This window comes from Cupressus sempervirens, chromosome 3 (genome assembly GCF_028749045.1).
Source record: "Cupressus sempervirens isolate cs-2001-9-10 chromosome 3, ASM2874904v1, whole genome shotgun sequence".
Taxonomy (NCBI): domain Eukaryota; kingdom Viridiplantae; phylum Streptophyta; class Pinopsida; order Cupressales; family Cupressaceae; genus Cupressus; species Cupressus sempervirens.
The window spans coordinates 279227924-279243039 of NC_143120.1; the positions used below are offsets into that span (position 1 = coordinate 279227924).

Sequence of the window (15116 nt, forward strand, 5' to 3'; positions counted from 1 at the left end):
TATTATAAATTATTTGGAGGGAGCTAATAAACAACAAACAATATCATTGCAGATTTTTAGATTCAACAAATGATGTCCTGTGGTAACGATTTAAAAAATAGGATATTAATTAGACAACTATAAATCCATGGAACACAACACCATAAGACTGACCTAGAAGATGTACAGCTTAAACGTGAACTAAAGGCTATAGATCACAATACAAATTGGTTGTGAACAGATGTTGAAATGGTTCAAGGATGGTTGACCAATTTAATTTCTTTGTTTGTCTGATTTGGCTTGTACCAATGGATCAAATATGGTTTAGAAAATTTTCTTATCACTTCATGAACCCTAGTAGTCATTTTTCTAGTGCTTGGCTTGGTATGGAGATGTAGTAAAAGTGATGTAAGTGAGAAAATTGAATCAACTTGTATATCAAAAAGATAGGTCAAACTTCTTGACTGCAAAGTTCAACAAACTTGATATTTAACCTCCTCCTCATGGTGGTGCAATAAACTTCAGCTATGCTTTTAAAATCAAACACCTATAGGCATATTCCTTGCACCTTCTTTTGGTGCAAGTGCTAGTGAGTTTATATTAAGCACAGTTGCTGTTTATTTCCTTTGTCATAAAACGGACAAATTATCCCGTTAATTAATAAAAAATTGAAGTTTCCTTTATGTCTCCGTTTTGGGTGCGGAGGAAAGCAATTAAAAGGGTCAGAGGTACACAGCTAAATCGATTTATTTATGGCGAGACATGGGAATAGTTGAAAACCATTTAATAGGACACATTAGATGAGGGGAAGTTACTGCAACAAGAAACAGATGGGTTGTTGAGCAATAAAATGCAACATCCAAACAACCCACACGCAGACAAGCTAGAATGTAATGCAGATATAATGGATATTCCCCAAACGCTGATTCATCATCCAATGCACTCAACTCCCTTATCTACCCATTTGAACTCGACATGAAGTAAACAAATTATCAGGCTGTATTATTTAATAACTTGGCCGTTCACTTCTTGGTTTCACTTTAAATGGCCTTGCTCAACCATTTATACATGGCGTAGGGCACAATTTCGTGTTTGTGGGAGTTGTGTCGAGTTTGTTTCTTGGGTTTTGCAAGTTTTGTGGGCACCAATGGCAGGATTTCTTTCAGCAATCAGGAGGCTTTATCTTGCAACATACAACTGGGTGGTTTGTGCAGGCTGGTGAGCACCTGTTTACTGAAAAGTTTGTGTCTTCATATTCATTTATTTATATATTTTAATGGTGTAGAAATCCATTTTATATTGTTTCGGTGAAGTTCAATATCATAACAGAGTTAAACAGGTTTTCTATTTTCGTCGGTTTTTGTATCTCAATCTGCTTATTCCCTTTATGTTTAGTGGCATTTAGATTTGGTTTAAAATGATGAACGCGGATTGGATTCATGTGTGTATTGAGTGACAATAAACATCGTATTTGTGAGTGCTTTTCAAATGAGTAGACATAGTCATAGCAGTCAAACTCTGCACCCAGAACCTCAAGGGAAACCCCACGACAATGACCCTGAAACAAAGGCGTATGGAGAAAGCTGACCTAAGAAAAAAAATGCCAGGAAGATCATTTGGTCATGTCTCGGTTCTACTCCTGGACTTTCCACCAGGATAGATATAGATCAGTGCTCTTCACCAGATGCTCTTTTCACCTAAGCAGATTCCAATTTTGTATCTTTCGTAAACTCATCGTGTTCACGGAAGGATCAGCTCAGCAGAAATGTCAATTCTTATTTTGTGATTAATACTACTCTTATTTTGTGATTAATACTACTTACCATTTTCTTCTGAACTGAGCATGTATGGAATGTCCTTTTAGCAGTCTCCATAATGTTCAGTGTTCAAGAAATATGGTTCCACCCGAGATATGTAATGGTGGACAGTAAGTCTGTTGGTTGATTAAGTAGGATAGCTTGTACTCCCATTACTTCTGCAACCTAAGTCACTGCGAATCTACTCGGGAAGCTCAAGGTAAGAAATGCCCATCCGAGGGGCTTTCTGCCAAGCATAATTTGCTTCCTTTATGTTAACCTTATCTCTTTATCGGTAAGCCCTTCTTCAATCAAGATCTTCAAGCTCCTTGCCTCAACAAGTTCAAATTTGATCTAGTGTATATTTCTCAAATAAAATAATTTTTTTTGAATTTTTTTGCAATTTTCCTTACTTTATGCTGGATCTTGCATCTATTATTGTTATTTTCCAGGCTACGATTTTGTTTCTGACAATTGAGTTCCCTTAACTATTTTTCTTGAACAGAAATTAAGCAGGAGCATGATTCTCATAAGTCATAACAACCCACAACCCTATGCATTTTACAGGTCACACTGATCAACATCCATAAACAATACCACCGGACAATTCAAACTACTCTTTAACACAGCAAAGCATACAGAACTCAGGTCAGATTGTATTCCTGTTCAAAGCACATTTATGGCAACCTTATGACGTAGGAGGAAACCACATTCACCTTCTATCATCAGGAATAAATATCTAGTGGTGCAGAGTTTTGAATATATTCCCTAGTTCATTTGGAAACAAGATTCTCAATAGTCAAGTGGTTGATTACTTGGTTAGAATGGTGACCTAATACTTAGATACTTCATCTGTGTGATTTAGGCTCTGCATGAGGAGAGTTCCAATCAGCGTATGTCTTAATCACATTTAACATCATTTTAGAGGTACCTAAAATGTCCAGACTCCATATCATACCATCCTTGACTTTAGGAACTCTTAGACCAGCAGCTAAAGCGTGAAATTCAGCAATTCAATTGATTCTAGAATATGCCATCTCCCCCAACCAAGTCACTATTACCTTTTCTTACCCTATAGAAGTTCCGTTGCTCACCCTATAGAAGTTTAATTTTTTATTCTCCCTGCTACGATGTCCGATCAGTTTACAAGAGGCTTGATATTTTTTTGTATTATCCTATGACCCATCATCAAGGACATTCTGAAAAATTGATTCCTAATTTCTACCTACTTTTTGATGTGAGTTTCATTCAACTAAAACATGCAGAATCAAATACTTAGTGTTTCAAAGTGAAACACAAAATTTTCAACTCTCTTTTGATATAAAGTCACTTCTAATGCTAAGCCTGCAAAGTAAGATCACAAGGTGACTTCAAGGTTCTTTTACGGGGAATACTTGCTTAGTGAAATAATGTGATTTGCTGGTAATCACTTTGGGGACTTATGCTATTCATTCAATGAATATTAACTTATTGCACTTCTAAAGATTTAGCTTCACAATGTGCAATGCAAATATGGTATGACTTTCCCAATTCAACTCCAATTTAAACTTCTACCCTTTATTTCTACTTCTACTTCTACTATGAATGCAAGAAATCATGGATGGACTTGGACTCTACTAGGTGTAGCTTAATCAATGACTCCATCCACCTAATGCAAGCATCTAAGGATATACTCAAATGATTTTCAAATCGACATCTACCCTCTTCAATCCCATCAATGGATGCAAACTAAAGATTGGATGTCAATTAAAGTTATGTACTTTCACTAGCTCACCACACAATGCATTCCTACCATCAACAAGAGGCTAGTGTCCTAGTTTAGATTCGAGTTAACCAAGGAAATATCCATAACTCTTTCATCCAATTAAACTATTTCTAAACAAAATGAAATGCAATCCTATGCTACGTGACGAAATATGGATCACCTTGCAACAATGCAAACTTGATCATAACAATTCATCATGCAAGACACAACAATGAAAAGTAGAGCTAATTTGACATTGTATTAGCGAAATTTTGCAACAAGTCTTGTTTTACAAATGAGAGGGTTGGGGTTTATATAGGAGCCCTTGTTACAATGAACAACCTATTAGAAATACGATATATTGAGAGGGGGGTGAATCAGTATTTCACAAACTTTTGCCCAGTCATGAGGATATCATTCACGATCTTATAACTTGCATAAACAAATAAATTGATTAAGTTGAACGATAAACACAACCATAAAGCAATGCAACACATAACACCATATTTTGTTAACTAGGGAAACCTTGGCCAAGGAAAAACCTTGGTGTGTATAGTACCCACAAAGTGATCCACTAATAAAAACTATCCTGTGAAAGATGTTGGCCTTGTTAGAAGTCTACTACATCTTTATAGTGTCTCGGTCCTTATTAGAGGACTAGGCCTTGTTAGAAGCTTGAACCCTGTTAAGAGTTGTTATTACAATTATAGAATGTATGCAAGATGAGTCCACTGCCCAAACATGCAATATACAATGATATTTAGTATACAAAAGTATAGATATAGTAACCTCTTTCTTAATGTTGATATCTTCAATATCTGATATGATCTTTGGAGCTCATTGTACCAACTTTGCATATATTGCCTCTTATTGCTTTGCTTACAAAATTTGCATCACAAAACAATAGCATAGACATCACAAAATCACACTTAATCTCGCACTTCAAATCTTTCCTTTATACCATAATATTTCATAATATTCTGTACTGTTGGCTTTCACGCTTCCACACATATCTCAAAATACAAAACTATACTTTGCCCACTTAGGGTTAACATCTAGGATGTCGTCCCTAATTAGTTAAGTAATTAATTTGGTAAACAAAATAATTCCTTCACATATAATATTCGATTCCTTAACTTTGTCCTGATCAGTTGGCTCAATACTGCAATTGGAAAAACCGTCATAACTTTGTCCACACTGATCGTATTGCCTCACACTTAGGTATGGTATCCTGACATACTGTACTATCACCATGTAACTACACAGGTGCCAATAATGTCTTTGTGAAGCTCTCCAAACAAAACTATGCCTGTGCTGATAAATAATCTTCATGATACTAAATTTTTAAGTCTTACTGCCAACACTTTATCTATTACGAAATAATTGGTAAAAATTTGTTTAAAGAGAACAAATTTCCACAATCCATTCTATTGTACTGATATGTTTCTGGATTCGATTGTGTTAAGATTTTTACCATCAACGTTTCGAATCACACTACGTGATCCATCATCAGGATGAATAGCATATTGTTTTTTGCATCTCTTGCTATTCATCCTGATGATGGATCACGTAGTGTGATTCAAAACGTTGATGGTAAAAATCTTAACACAATCGAATCCAGAAACATATCAGTACAAAAATTTGTTTGTTATTAACAGAGACCAAGAGGTCTATATATACAAAGAATGGAATGATGTTTCCTTAGGAAATGATTGTAAAGAATAGAAACATTCTACTTCTAGAAACAAAAAACTAAATATTAGAAACATTCTAATATTTACAGAAGATTACAATAGATAACCATTAGATACTAAACAAACATAATAAAAACTATCTATTATCGTAATACCCTCCATTAATGGTTAATTTATCCAGACGACAAAGTTGTAAAAAAGTGTAAAAGGTAGATTCTGTTTGCTCAGAGTGCTTCACATTGTTCGCTGTGAGTTGCAAACCAGATTACTTAGATAGGGCAGCTAAGCGCTTCTAACATTCAACCTTCATGTCACCAAAGTTGTGGCAATAGTTGCATTGAATGTTATTCTTTCGGGAGCCTTTTGAATTTGGAGCAGAGGATTTCTGCTGAGAAGACTACTAAGACTTGCCTTTATCCTTCTGAAAGGATTTAGCATCAGAGGCTTGCTCTGTGGAGGTGGAGCTAGAACAGCTACCAAACTATTGTTTCCATTGATTTTGCTGAAGTAGAAGTGTGCAAAGATCAGTGAACTTTAGATCAACACTAGAAGATGTGATGTTGAGAGTCTCGATAAAATGCTTGGAGGACTTTGGTAGACTCTGGAGAGTGATAACCACAATGTCTTCTTCCATCTTGCGATCGATGGCAAGCAACTGATCACAGATTTCTTGAATCCTATTTAGGTGAGCTTGGAGTGAGGTTCGCTCATCCATGATAATAGAAAATGGAGTGCTTTCTTCAAGAAGAAAGCTCTAATGAAAGTATTGTCATTGATGTCAAAGGATTCTTGGACATGAACAAACGTATAAGTATCAATGTCAAAGGTATGAAAATACAAAAAGCCAAAGCTGTAATGTGTGAACACGTTTCAGATTTATAGAACAGCCAATAGCATATAAAGAATAAAAAGGCACAATGACTATTTGATTACATGATAGAATGAACATTTGAGGAAAGATAACAAAGTAATGATTAAAGCATATGTGATAAGTAAAGACAAAGGTCGAACAAGCAATTCTAAGACAGTGTACTATGAAGACAAAGCTATGAAGAAGTAATTTTATGCACCTATGAAGTTAGAACTATAGCATGGACAAAATTGATGGAAGCAATGGAAATCTGTAAGATTTAGAGTGATACCGGTATGCAGCGAGAAAAGCCACAAGATAATGGAATCCAATTTTAATAGATCTCAGTGACTATGGAAGCCATGATACATAAAACATGTTGATTATTAAAGATGCCAAATATAACACAAACAAAAGATTTTTATTGACACTCAATTATCTGGTCACCAATCAATCAAAATAGTATAGTAAAAAATAGATCATATTGCATTTTATAGAGAAGAAGACAACATTTGTATAGACAAAGGAACAATAAAGTCAGAGAAAAGATTTGTCAGCAATGAATATAAAGCATTGATATATGGGTAATTGTGACAATAAATATGCAAAGGAGACAAGGAGATTGTGGCATTCCATTGAAGAATGAGAAGAGTATACTGGAGGACGAAATGATCCATAAGATACACACTACAACAATGTCTTTAGTGATGATTGAATGCAAAAGAGCAATGCTCGATTCTCTATCAAAGATAAAGGCAGTGTTTAGTAAGAAGTGCGATTAGTAAAAATAAATTAAGATATAAAAATCCTCTTGCCACGTCTGTACAAAATCAAATACAGCAAACTCATGAAGCCTCCATGAAATTCCAAGTTTGTTTAAAGAGATGATTAAATTAGTGAATGAATGTGCAGTTTCTGAAGTTTTGTAAACAAGATATTCAACAATGGAACCAACCGATGGATATAGAGTCCAATCACATCAACATATGCGAGAGAGGCTTATTTGGTAGCAGCAACCAATTTTTACGAAATGGAAGAATATATTAATTATGGTTGAAATGATATCTGCCTAGCACTGAATTTAAACAAGGCAACGATATTAGCTACATGAAAGATACATGCAATAGATATGCAAAGATTATTTCTACAGCAGCAATAAGACAAAGACAATCACTCATGAACAAATAGTGATATAAAGCAGTGGTGTGAATTAGCATCATGTATTTAGGCAGTGTTAAAGAACTTTCAAAATTCAAGGGAAATAACACATCCAATTTTATCATGGTGAACACACCCAAAGAATATACGCGAATAAGAATCATCATCTTAAGACATTGATGCAATATATAGAGGTACAGTTGAGAGCAAGAGTTATGAAATACAAAGACAGGTTGTTAGATTTAATATTTTGTGAAGTTGACTGTTTCTAGAAAAGTGTCCGAAGATATATATCCCTTGTGTCAACATAGAGAGAATGGTATCACGGTAAACATTTGGATGCTGACGCATAGGCAGATTTGATATAGAAACGATGGTATATTTTTGTAGTTTCAAAAAAGATTCACAACAAATTCAACATTCAAAAGGTTAAATGATTTGCTAAGTAAATTTAATTATTTCCAAAAGGAGCGGTTAAAGTGTTGGCTTATTTTGTTAAAAATAATAAATAATAGGTTATCATGTGAAGAGTTGTGAAATATGTTTTATTTCAAAAGATATGACTTCTAAATAGAAAGACATGATAAAAAATTAATTTATAAAGAATTCCGTTTGAAGAAAATAAAAGAGCTCATAGAAGAGTGAAATATGGAGTATATAAAAGAAAATAATATAAGAAAAAGAGAAGTAAGATATGTGAGAAGAGAGGTCAGCCTTGGAGAGTTGAAAGAGATAATGAAATGACAATATAAAATAAACAAAAGAATTGGAGTGAAGTGTTTATAAAGAAAACAAATATGAAATAAAAAGGGGAGGGGATTAAAATAATAAATTTGAAGACTAATTTGAAGAAAAAGAAAACTAAGTGATAAAGGAGTGTTTGAACAAAGATTAAAAATATTAACTTGAGGAAGGGAAGTTGTGCATTTGAATTCTCCATCATCAGTTGAAGAAAAGCACATAGTCAGGGTGGATAGTAGTTTGTGTGCAGTGGGTTGGTGCTCACAAAGACAAGCAGTGGGGTTGGTGCTTCCAGTAGGTCAGGGCCTGTGAAGTGAGGGAGTTGAAGCTTTTAGTGAGTCGATGCTCATAAACATAGAGGTCGTAGCCTACAAATCATTGTAAAAGATCAAGTTTATATAAAAAGCATTTATTGTTGTGGTTTTCTCCTGCATTGGGTTTCCATGTAAATCATTGTGTCAGTGTGTTCATGTGCATAATTGTTCATTTCAACATTTGAAGTTTATTGATTGGATAAAAGTTTTAAATTAGCAAATTTTATTATTATACTGATTCACTTCTTCCCCCCCCCCCCCCCTCTCAGTATAATCGTGTGCTCTTCAAGTTCTGCTTTCGTTAGAAACCTCATGAAGACCTTTGCGATGTGCCCATATCTTGACAACTGTCTTGCTGGATGGAATCTGACAAAGCTGATCATCAGCTATGGATAATTTGAGAAGCATCACCACCTCCGGATTATTGAGATTCCATGTATCTTGATGAGTACCAGGGGCAGTCAGGTGCTTTGTAACACCCAAAACAATTTGATTGGTATTCCGATATTCAAAAATTGCCATGATCCATTGCATCCAAGTGCCATAATTTCAACCATTGAATTTTGAGTTGCTTTCGAGCAGAATATTTGTCAAAGATGCCATTGCACGTTTTCTAATGAAAAATCGTGAGTATCTGTACATGCACGTTCCATGAGGCAAAAAAATGAAAGACCCAAAAAATTTGAAGGTTGACCTAGAAGACAGCTCAAAAAACCTAGAAACAATAATTTGTTGGTTTCTGGATCCCCTAGCTCAAAATCAAGGCACAAAAATAGAGGCACCCAAAAAAAATTGATGACAACCTAGTTGAGGTCTCGAAAAACTTGCCAAGAATCTAAAATTAGAAAAAATTTCTGAGCTCAAAATTTAGGGTCTTGACCAAAAACAGCCCCGACTGCTTAAAAGCTTCAAAAAAGCTTAGAAAAATGGCGGATTTACAGAGAGAAATGCAGAGGGCACAAATAACCAAGAGAAGTTTCTAAAAAACCTAGACACCTCCAAATAGGCAAAAAAACCACTTTTAAAAATAAAATGGGCCACAAAACAAATGTGCAATTTTTAGTGAAATATGGATGTAAGTGGTAGAAAAATCTGGTGTGAGTTGCAGAGAAATGGCGCCCAATAGACTTCCATGTGAACAATAGAGAATAATCCTCTATTTTCAGAGGTTTCAATCGTGTTAGTTGTAGAGAGAAGGGTGCGAGTTTGCAGATCGGAAAAAATCGCGAGTCAAAGACAAAATGGCGTATTTTTTTGGAAGAAAACTCTAGTCGAACTAGAGGTTTTGGAAGCAAATATGCATGAAAATAATTTTGAAAGTAAAAGTAGATAATTTCAACTAATAAATTATAATTATTTTTGAATTTTTTTAGAGTATTGGCTCTGATACTATATTACGAAGTAATTGGTAAATATTTGCTTGTTATTAATAGAGATCGAGAGGTCTATATATACAAAAGAATGGAACAACTGTTTCTACAGAAACATTCTATTCTAGAAACAGAAAACTAAATATTAGAAACATTCTAATATTTACAGAGGATTACAAGAGATAACCATTAGATACTAGCCAGAGATAATAGAAACTATCTATTATTTTAATATTATCTCCATACTTTGCTTACTTAACACTGTGTATATGTTGACATAAATGACAACTCTGTCATATCTACCCTAGTCAAATTGCCAACATTACCAAGATTGATTTAAAATCAATGGCCTAGATTTTTCATGACATACCCTAATTAGGGCAACCAAAAGTAGCCAATCGAAATGAAGCGCCACAAAATAAGCCAATAAAAAAAATTCAAAGGCTTTAGGACCAATAAGAAACAAAGAAGCCACCTAATCATCATAGAAGTCATCATCCAAGATGCAGACTTCCTCTTCTCTCTTCTAGCAAAGTTTTACCGAGTTCCTTAATATCAATGCTATGAAGGTTGCCATGTTGCATCTCCATAACCTCTAACTTCTTCATGCAATCTTTATCTTAATACGACCACCTTATTCTTAGAATTTTTTAAAAATCATTCTTGGACTTCTTTCTCTTGGATGGCTGGACTTTACAATGCGTGAACCTTTGATTTTCCTACCTTCATCATTTGGAATTGTTCTTTTCCTTCTTCATCTTTGTATTTGACCCTTGGAGCAATCCTTTGAATACATTAACATCTTCCTTGGCATATTTAATCCATTTCCTTGTGTGGTTCCATCATCATCAGGATCACTCCCTTGATGAGAATCTTGTACCCGAATTCCTACTTGCTCTCAACCTTAGACTTTTCGTTATTTCCTTGCTTGATGAAGTTTTAATCTTGGGATAATTCCTTCAGCTTGATTGTTGATATTTCTTTCCTTTGTTCCAGTTTTGAAGTCCACCATCTTGACGTGTTGTCCTTTGAACTCGATCACCTTAGATTAGTCCTCTTTCATTGCTATCCTAGGCCTTAAGCTTGAACTTGTCTTCCGTATTCCTTTGTTCACTTCCTTATGACTATCCTTTTGATCTGAACATGATTCCTTCTACAAAGCTCGAAGTTAGTAAGGATTAAACACAAGAAAATATTAAGTCTAGATCATGAATGTGCTTGAATGTATCCATGGGTCAAACGATTAATTTCACTCAGTTTCAAGGAACAAATCCAAGGAAAGAAACAATTGAAATGCAAGCAAGAATATTGAAACACCAAGGATCCTTAATACTTGGACACAATTATGAATTTTGATTTTCAAACCAGTCATGATAACATCCTCAAATGAGTCCCACTAACTTATCAAATTATTCCAAATCACGACTTAGAACTCTCATATGACCTTAGAAACAAACAACAATCCAATCATGACAGTGAACTAGTTACTTGGAATGCTTAAAATTTCTGAAGACAATTCTGCAATTTCATTTTAATTCCTCTTAAGATTATTTCAGCATTCCGAATTAAGCAAATTCCAAGTGTAGGAACTCATTGGTGAACAATGAACAAAAAAATCAAGTGCTAAAACCAAGTTTATGATCAAAACCTAAGTTGTCGGGTTGGATTTTGGTTCGGATGCGAGTTCGACATTCGGGTTCGAAATTCGATCAAAAAATTTAGGGCTGGGTTTGGGTTCGTCCATACAAGAAATCAAAAAAAATAAAAATATACACACACACACACATATACATATATGTTAAAATATGTCGCAGCATACTAGTTCATACACTACTATGCTAATCTAAAGCAATTTAGCAAATTCAACCACCACATATATTAATGATTTGTTCGAATGGCATGACAAATGTCAAAATATACCACCGTAATACCAAATGAATGTTTCAGTTCAAAACTTTAGTCTTTAAAACAACAATGTGAACATTACTAATCACTGAATCAGCAATCAATAATCAGTCATAGACTCATATGCGATCAAATGACAAATATCAATGTATCATCAAAAATCATCAAAGGATTCATCATCATTAGGCAATTGCTGATTACAAGCACAATTAGTGCCACTAGTGTCAACAGTCTCAACCGTAGTCTTAGCCATAGCCTCAAGATCAGCTCCATCAGTACTATGTATCTTAGGATCACCATCTTCAATCACAAGTGCATCAAAGTGGACTTCCAACTCCGCGGCCTTTGGTTCGACATCCCATTGTTTTGCCTCCACCTTTTTGTACGTATTCTCTTTGTGAGTTGTGAGCCTCAAGTTTGAATGCACAAACACCAAGTTATCTGCTTTCTTGGAGTTTAGTTGGTTGCGTTTTATCGAGTGGATGAAGGAGTATGTGCTCCAATTCCTCTCAGATGATGATGAACTAGCAACCTATCAAGATTTACAAATTTACCAACAATAAACTAGAAATTAGGGTTTTGAATATTTACCAACAAGAAACTAGTAATTTAGAATCTTAAGATTAAAAAACTTACTTGTGATAAAATTTTGATGGCAATGGGCTGCAAGTGTTGGTATTTTTGGCCATGGAAGTACCACCATTTATGAGCATCAACATTGTTCTTGTCTTCCAGAGTGTTAAGACCACAATCATCGGTGCTTGCAAAACTCATAAATTCAGACCTCATTGTAGGTTGCAGGTGCTTAGGAAAGAGTCTTCAAAGGGCTGCTTTGTACCCTTGAGCAACTTCAGGATCTTTGTATGGGGAAACTCTAGTGGTACTCACCTTGAGGACTGATTGGCTATAGAACTTGGGGCTCAATGCAATGGCAAGTAGATGTAAAGGGGTAGTCATTTTGTTCAATCTCTCTATCATGATTAACTGTAGCTCCTTGAAGAACTTTTCATCAGTTGTTAAGACCACAATCATCGGTGCTTGCAAAACTCATAAATTCAAACCTCACTATAGTTCGTGGGTGCTTAGGAAAGAGTCTTCAAAGGGCTGCCTTGTACCCTTGAGCAACTTCAGGATCTTTGTATGGGGAAACTCTAGTGGTACTCACCTTGAGGATTGATTGGCTATAGAACTTGGGGCTCAATGCAATGGCAAGTAGATGTAAAGGGGTAGTCATTTTGTTCAACCTCTCTATCATGATTAATTGTAGCTCCTTGAAGAACTTTTCATCAAGATCTTGCTCTTTCTCATTTATGATATTTCTAATGTCCTCAATCATGGAGTCAACGCCATCATATACCTCACCAAGCAAAGCCTATCCATGTCAATGTATCGGATCATGCTCAATATAGGCTCGGTGATCTTTAGAAGGTACTCATCACGATCCCACCAAGATTCATTTAGTATCAATCCCCTTATGGTAGTTGCTTTATCACTATTAGATTGCCTCCATACACTCCAATTAGCACTAGTTACCATTCTAGTCAATGCGTCTTTAACCTTGATAAGGCGCCTCGAAACAATGGTGTTGGAGGCAAAGCAGGTCTTAGCAACCTATTTTAAAATCAAAACAATAATAGATTAAAAATTTGAAAACATAGAAAGTTTACTAAAGTGGCTAGATTTCTAAAACATGTTTAAATTTTAAACAATTCAACTTACCTTCAAGAGCTCCAATTTCGAGAATTGTCCGAATATGGCTTGCGTCATATGGTGGCTCATGACAAACATTTGGATCTCTTGTACCTCTTCATACATTTTTGTTATCCACTCAACCTTAGTGCCAATTTTTTTCAGCATTAGGTTGAGTGAGTGCACTGCACAAGGTGTCCAAAAAATGTGTTCATACTGCTCCTCAATCAATAAGCCAACAACCCTATAATTTTTTACATTGTCAGTTATTACTTGAACAACATTCTGAGGGCCAACTTGCTTGATAGCTTGGATGAGAATGTTTGCAATGAAAGGACCAGCCTTTACCTCTCCTTCACAATCCACAGCTTTTAGAAACATTGCACCTCTTGTAGACACTGCAAGAACGTTCACTAAAGGACGGTTCCTTGCATCTTTCCATCCATCTGATACTATTGTCACACCTGTTTTGACCCATGCATCCTTGATGGGCAACATGGCATTCTCTACACGGGCCACCTCATCATCCAATAAAGTGGTGCATACCTTCTCATACCTAGGGCCCTTGAACCCGTTTGGAGCCACATTAATTGCCCTCACCATGTATTGCCAATACGGTGAGCAAACAACATTAACTGACAATCCATTTGCATAAACGCATCTGGCTATGGCTTGATCAACAATGTCTCTAGCTTCATTTTGGAATGATGATTCCAAGGGTCCCACTACTCTTTTACTTACAATCTGTTGTTGAGGAGGACGCAACAATGGATGGCCTTTTGCAGGTGGTTCACTAGGAGAGGTAGTTGAAGACATGGATGATGTTTTTCCTTTCTTTAGAGGCCTACCACTTTCCAACGGATGTGAAGAATTTGCTCTCCCAACAGCTTTCTTTGATTGCTTTTGTTCTTGAATATATTTGTTTACGATGTGATTTGGAAGAAATGTTTTAGGTAGCACTCTGTTTACTCTTGGCTTCCTGATGCAAAATTTATGCCTTTTTGAGGAATAAAGCACAAATGTGCTTTTGCTCTACTGTAAGAGCTACTAAATTCCTCCTTGCAATGGCTACAAATCCACACATAACCTCCTCCACTTGGCATTGGTCGAATCATCTGCACATGTTTTCAAAGTGGGGAACATCTGTCAATTTTGAAGTGGGGATTATTGCCAACAGAATCAATTGCAGCCATAATAGAATCTACAAAGAAATTTAAAAATTACACAATAAATAAAACAAAAAATTAAATATGACAAAAGCTCATTTATGTATTGAAACTAAACTGTAATGGATTCTTAGCATATATCAGTAAGTTCATAATGAAAATTTAAAAACTAAGAACAATTCAAATCTAACAAGTTGCATGCAGTTTTTGATTATTCCCTACCTCTTTTTTATCTCTAGGGTTGGAGAAGAAATTGCTGCCTCTATTATCTGCTATGAAGCTATCAAATATATACCACCACCTCAATCTCAGGAGTAATCGTTGAAGCTATCAAATACAAACTGCTACCTCTGCAATCGTTGCCTTTGGAGTCAACATTTTGGACCTTTGGTTCAAGAACAAACACACATGGCAGAAGGTGAGTCAACCGCACAAAAACAAATGAAAAAACAAACGAAAAAACAAACCGTGAGCAAAAAGTTGAAACGCAAAAACAAATCTCTGTAATAAGAAGTGCGAATATGGGTGAGGGTGTTGTTTTAGGGTTGGGTCCGAATAAGAGACAAAAACGACTATAATAAAGTAACAAACACCTTTCCAATCCATAAAAAAGTCGAACATTTTTTGGTCATATGCCCAAATTTGCTCGAAATCCATTGTCATTCCATCTGGGCTCTTTTGTCGACTCCCAAATTTGCTCGAAATTCGCT

At 35.5% G+C, this 15116-nt stretch overlaps 1 protein-coding gene across 1 annotated transcript in view; it reads left to right on the forward strand.

Annotated features, from left to right (window-relative positions):
* The first annotated feature begins 685 nt into the window (after positions 1 to 685).
* The window catches only part of PAS2 (Protein-tyrosine phosphatase-like, PTPLA), a 102515-nt gene continuing 88084 nt past the window's right edge, over positions 686 to 15116 (forward strand). The window contains exon 1 of the mRNA XM_089819477.1: positions 686 to 1197. Within this exon, the coding sequence (XP_089675603.1) occupies positions 1127 to 1197 (71 nt within the window). The 5' untranslated portion in view covers positions 686 to 1126. The remainder of the gene's footprint in view (positions 1198 to 15116) is intronic.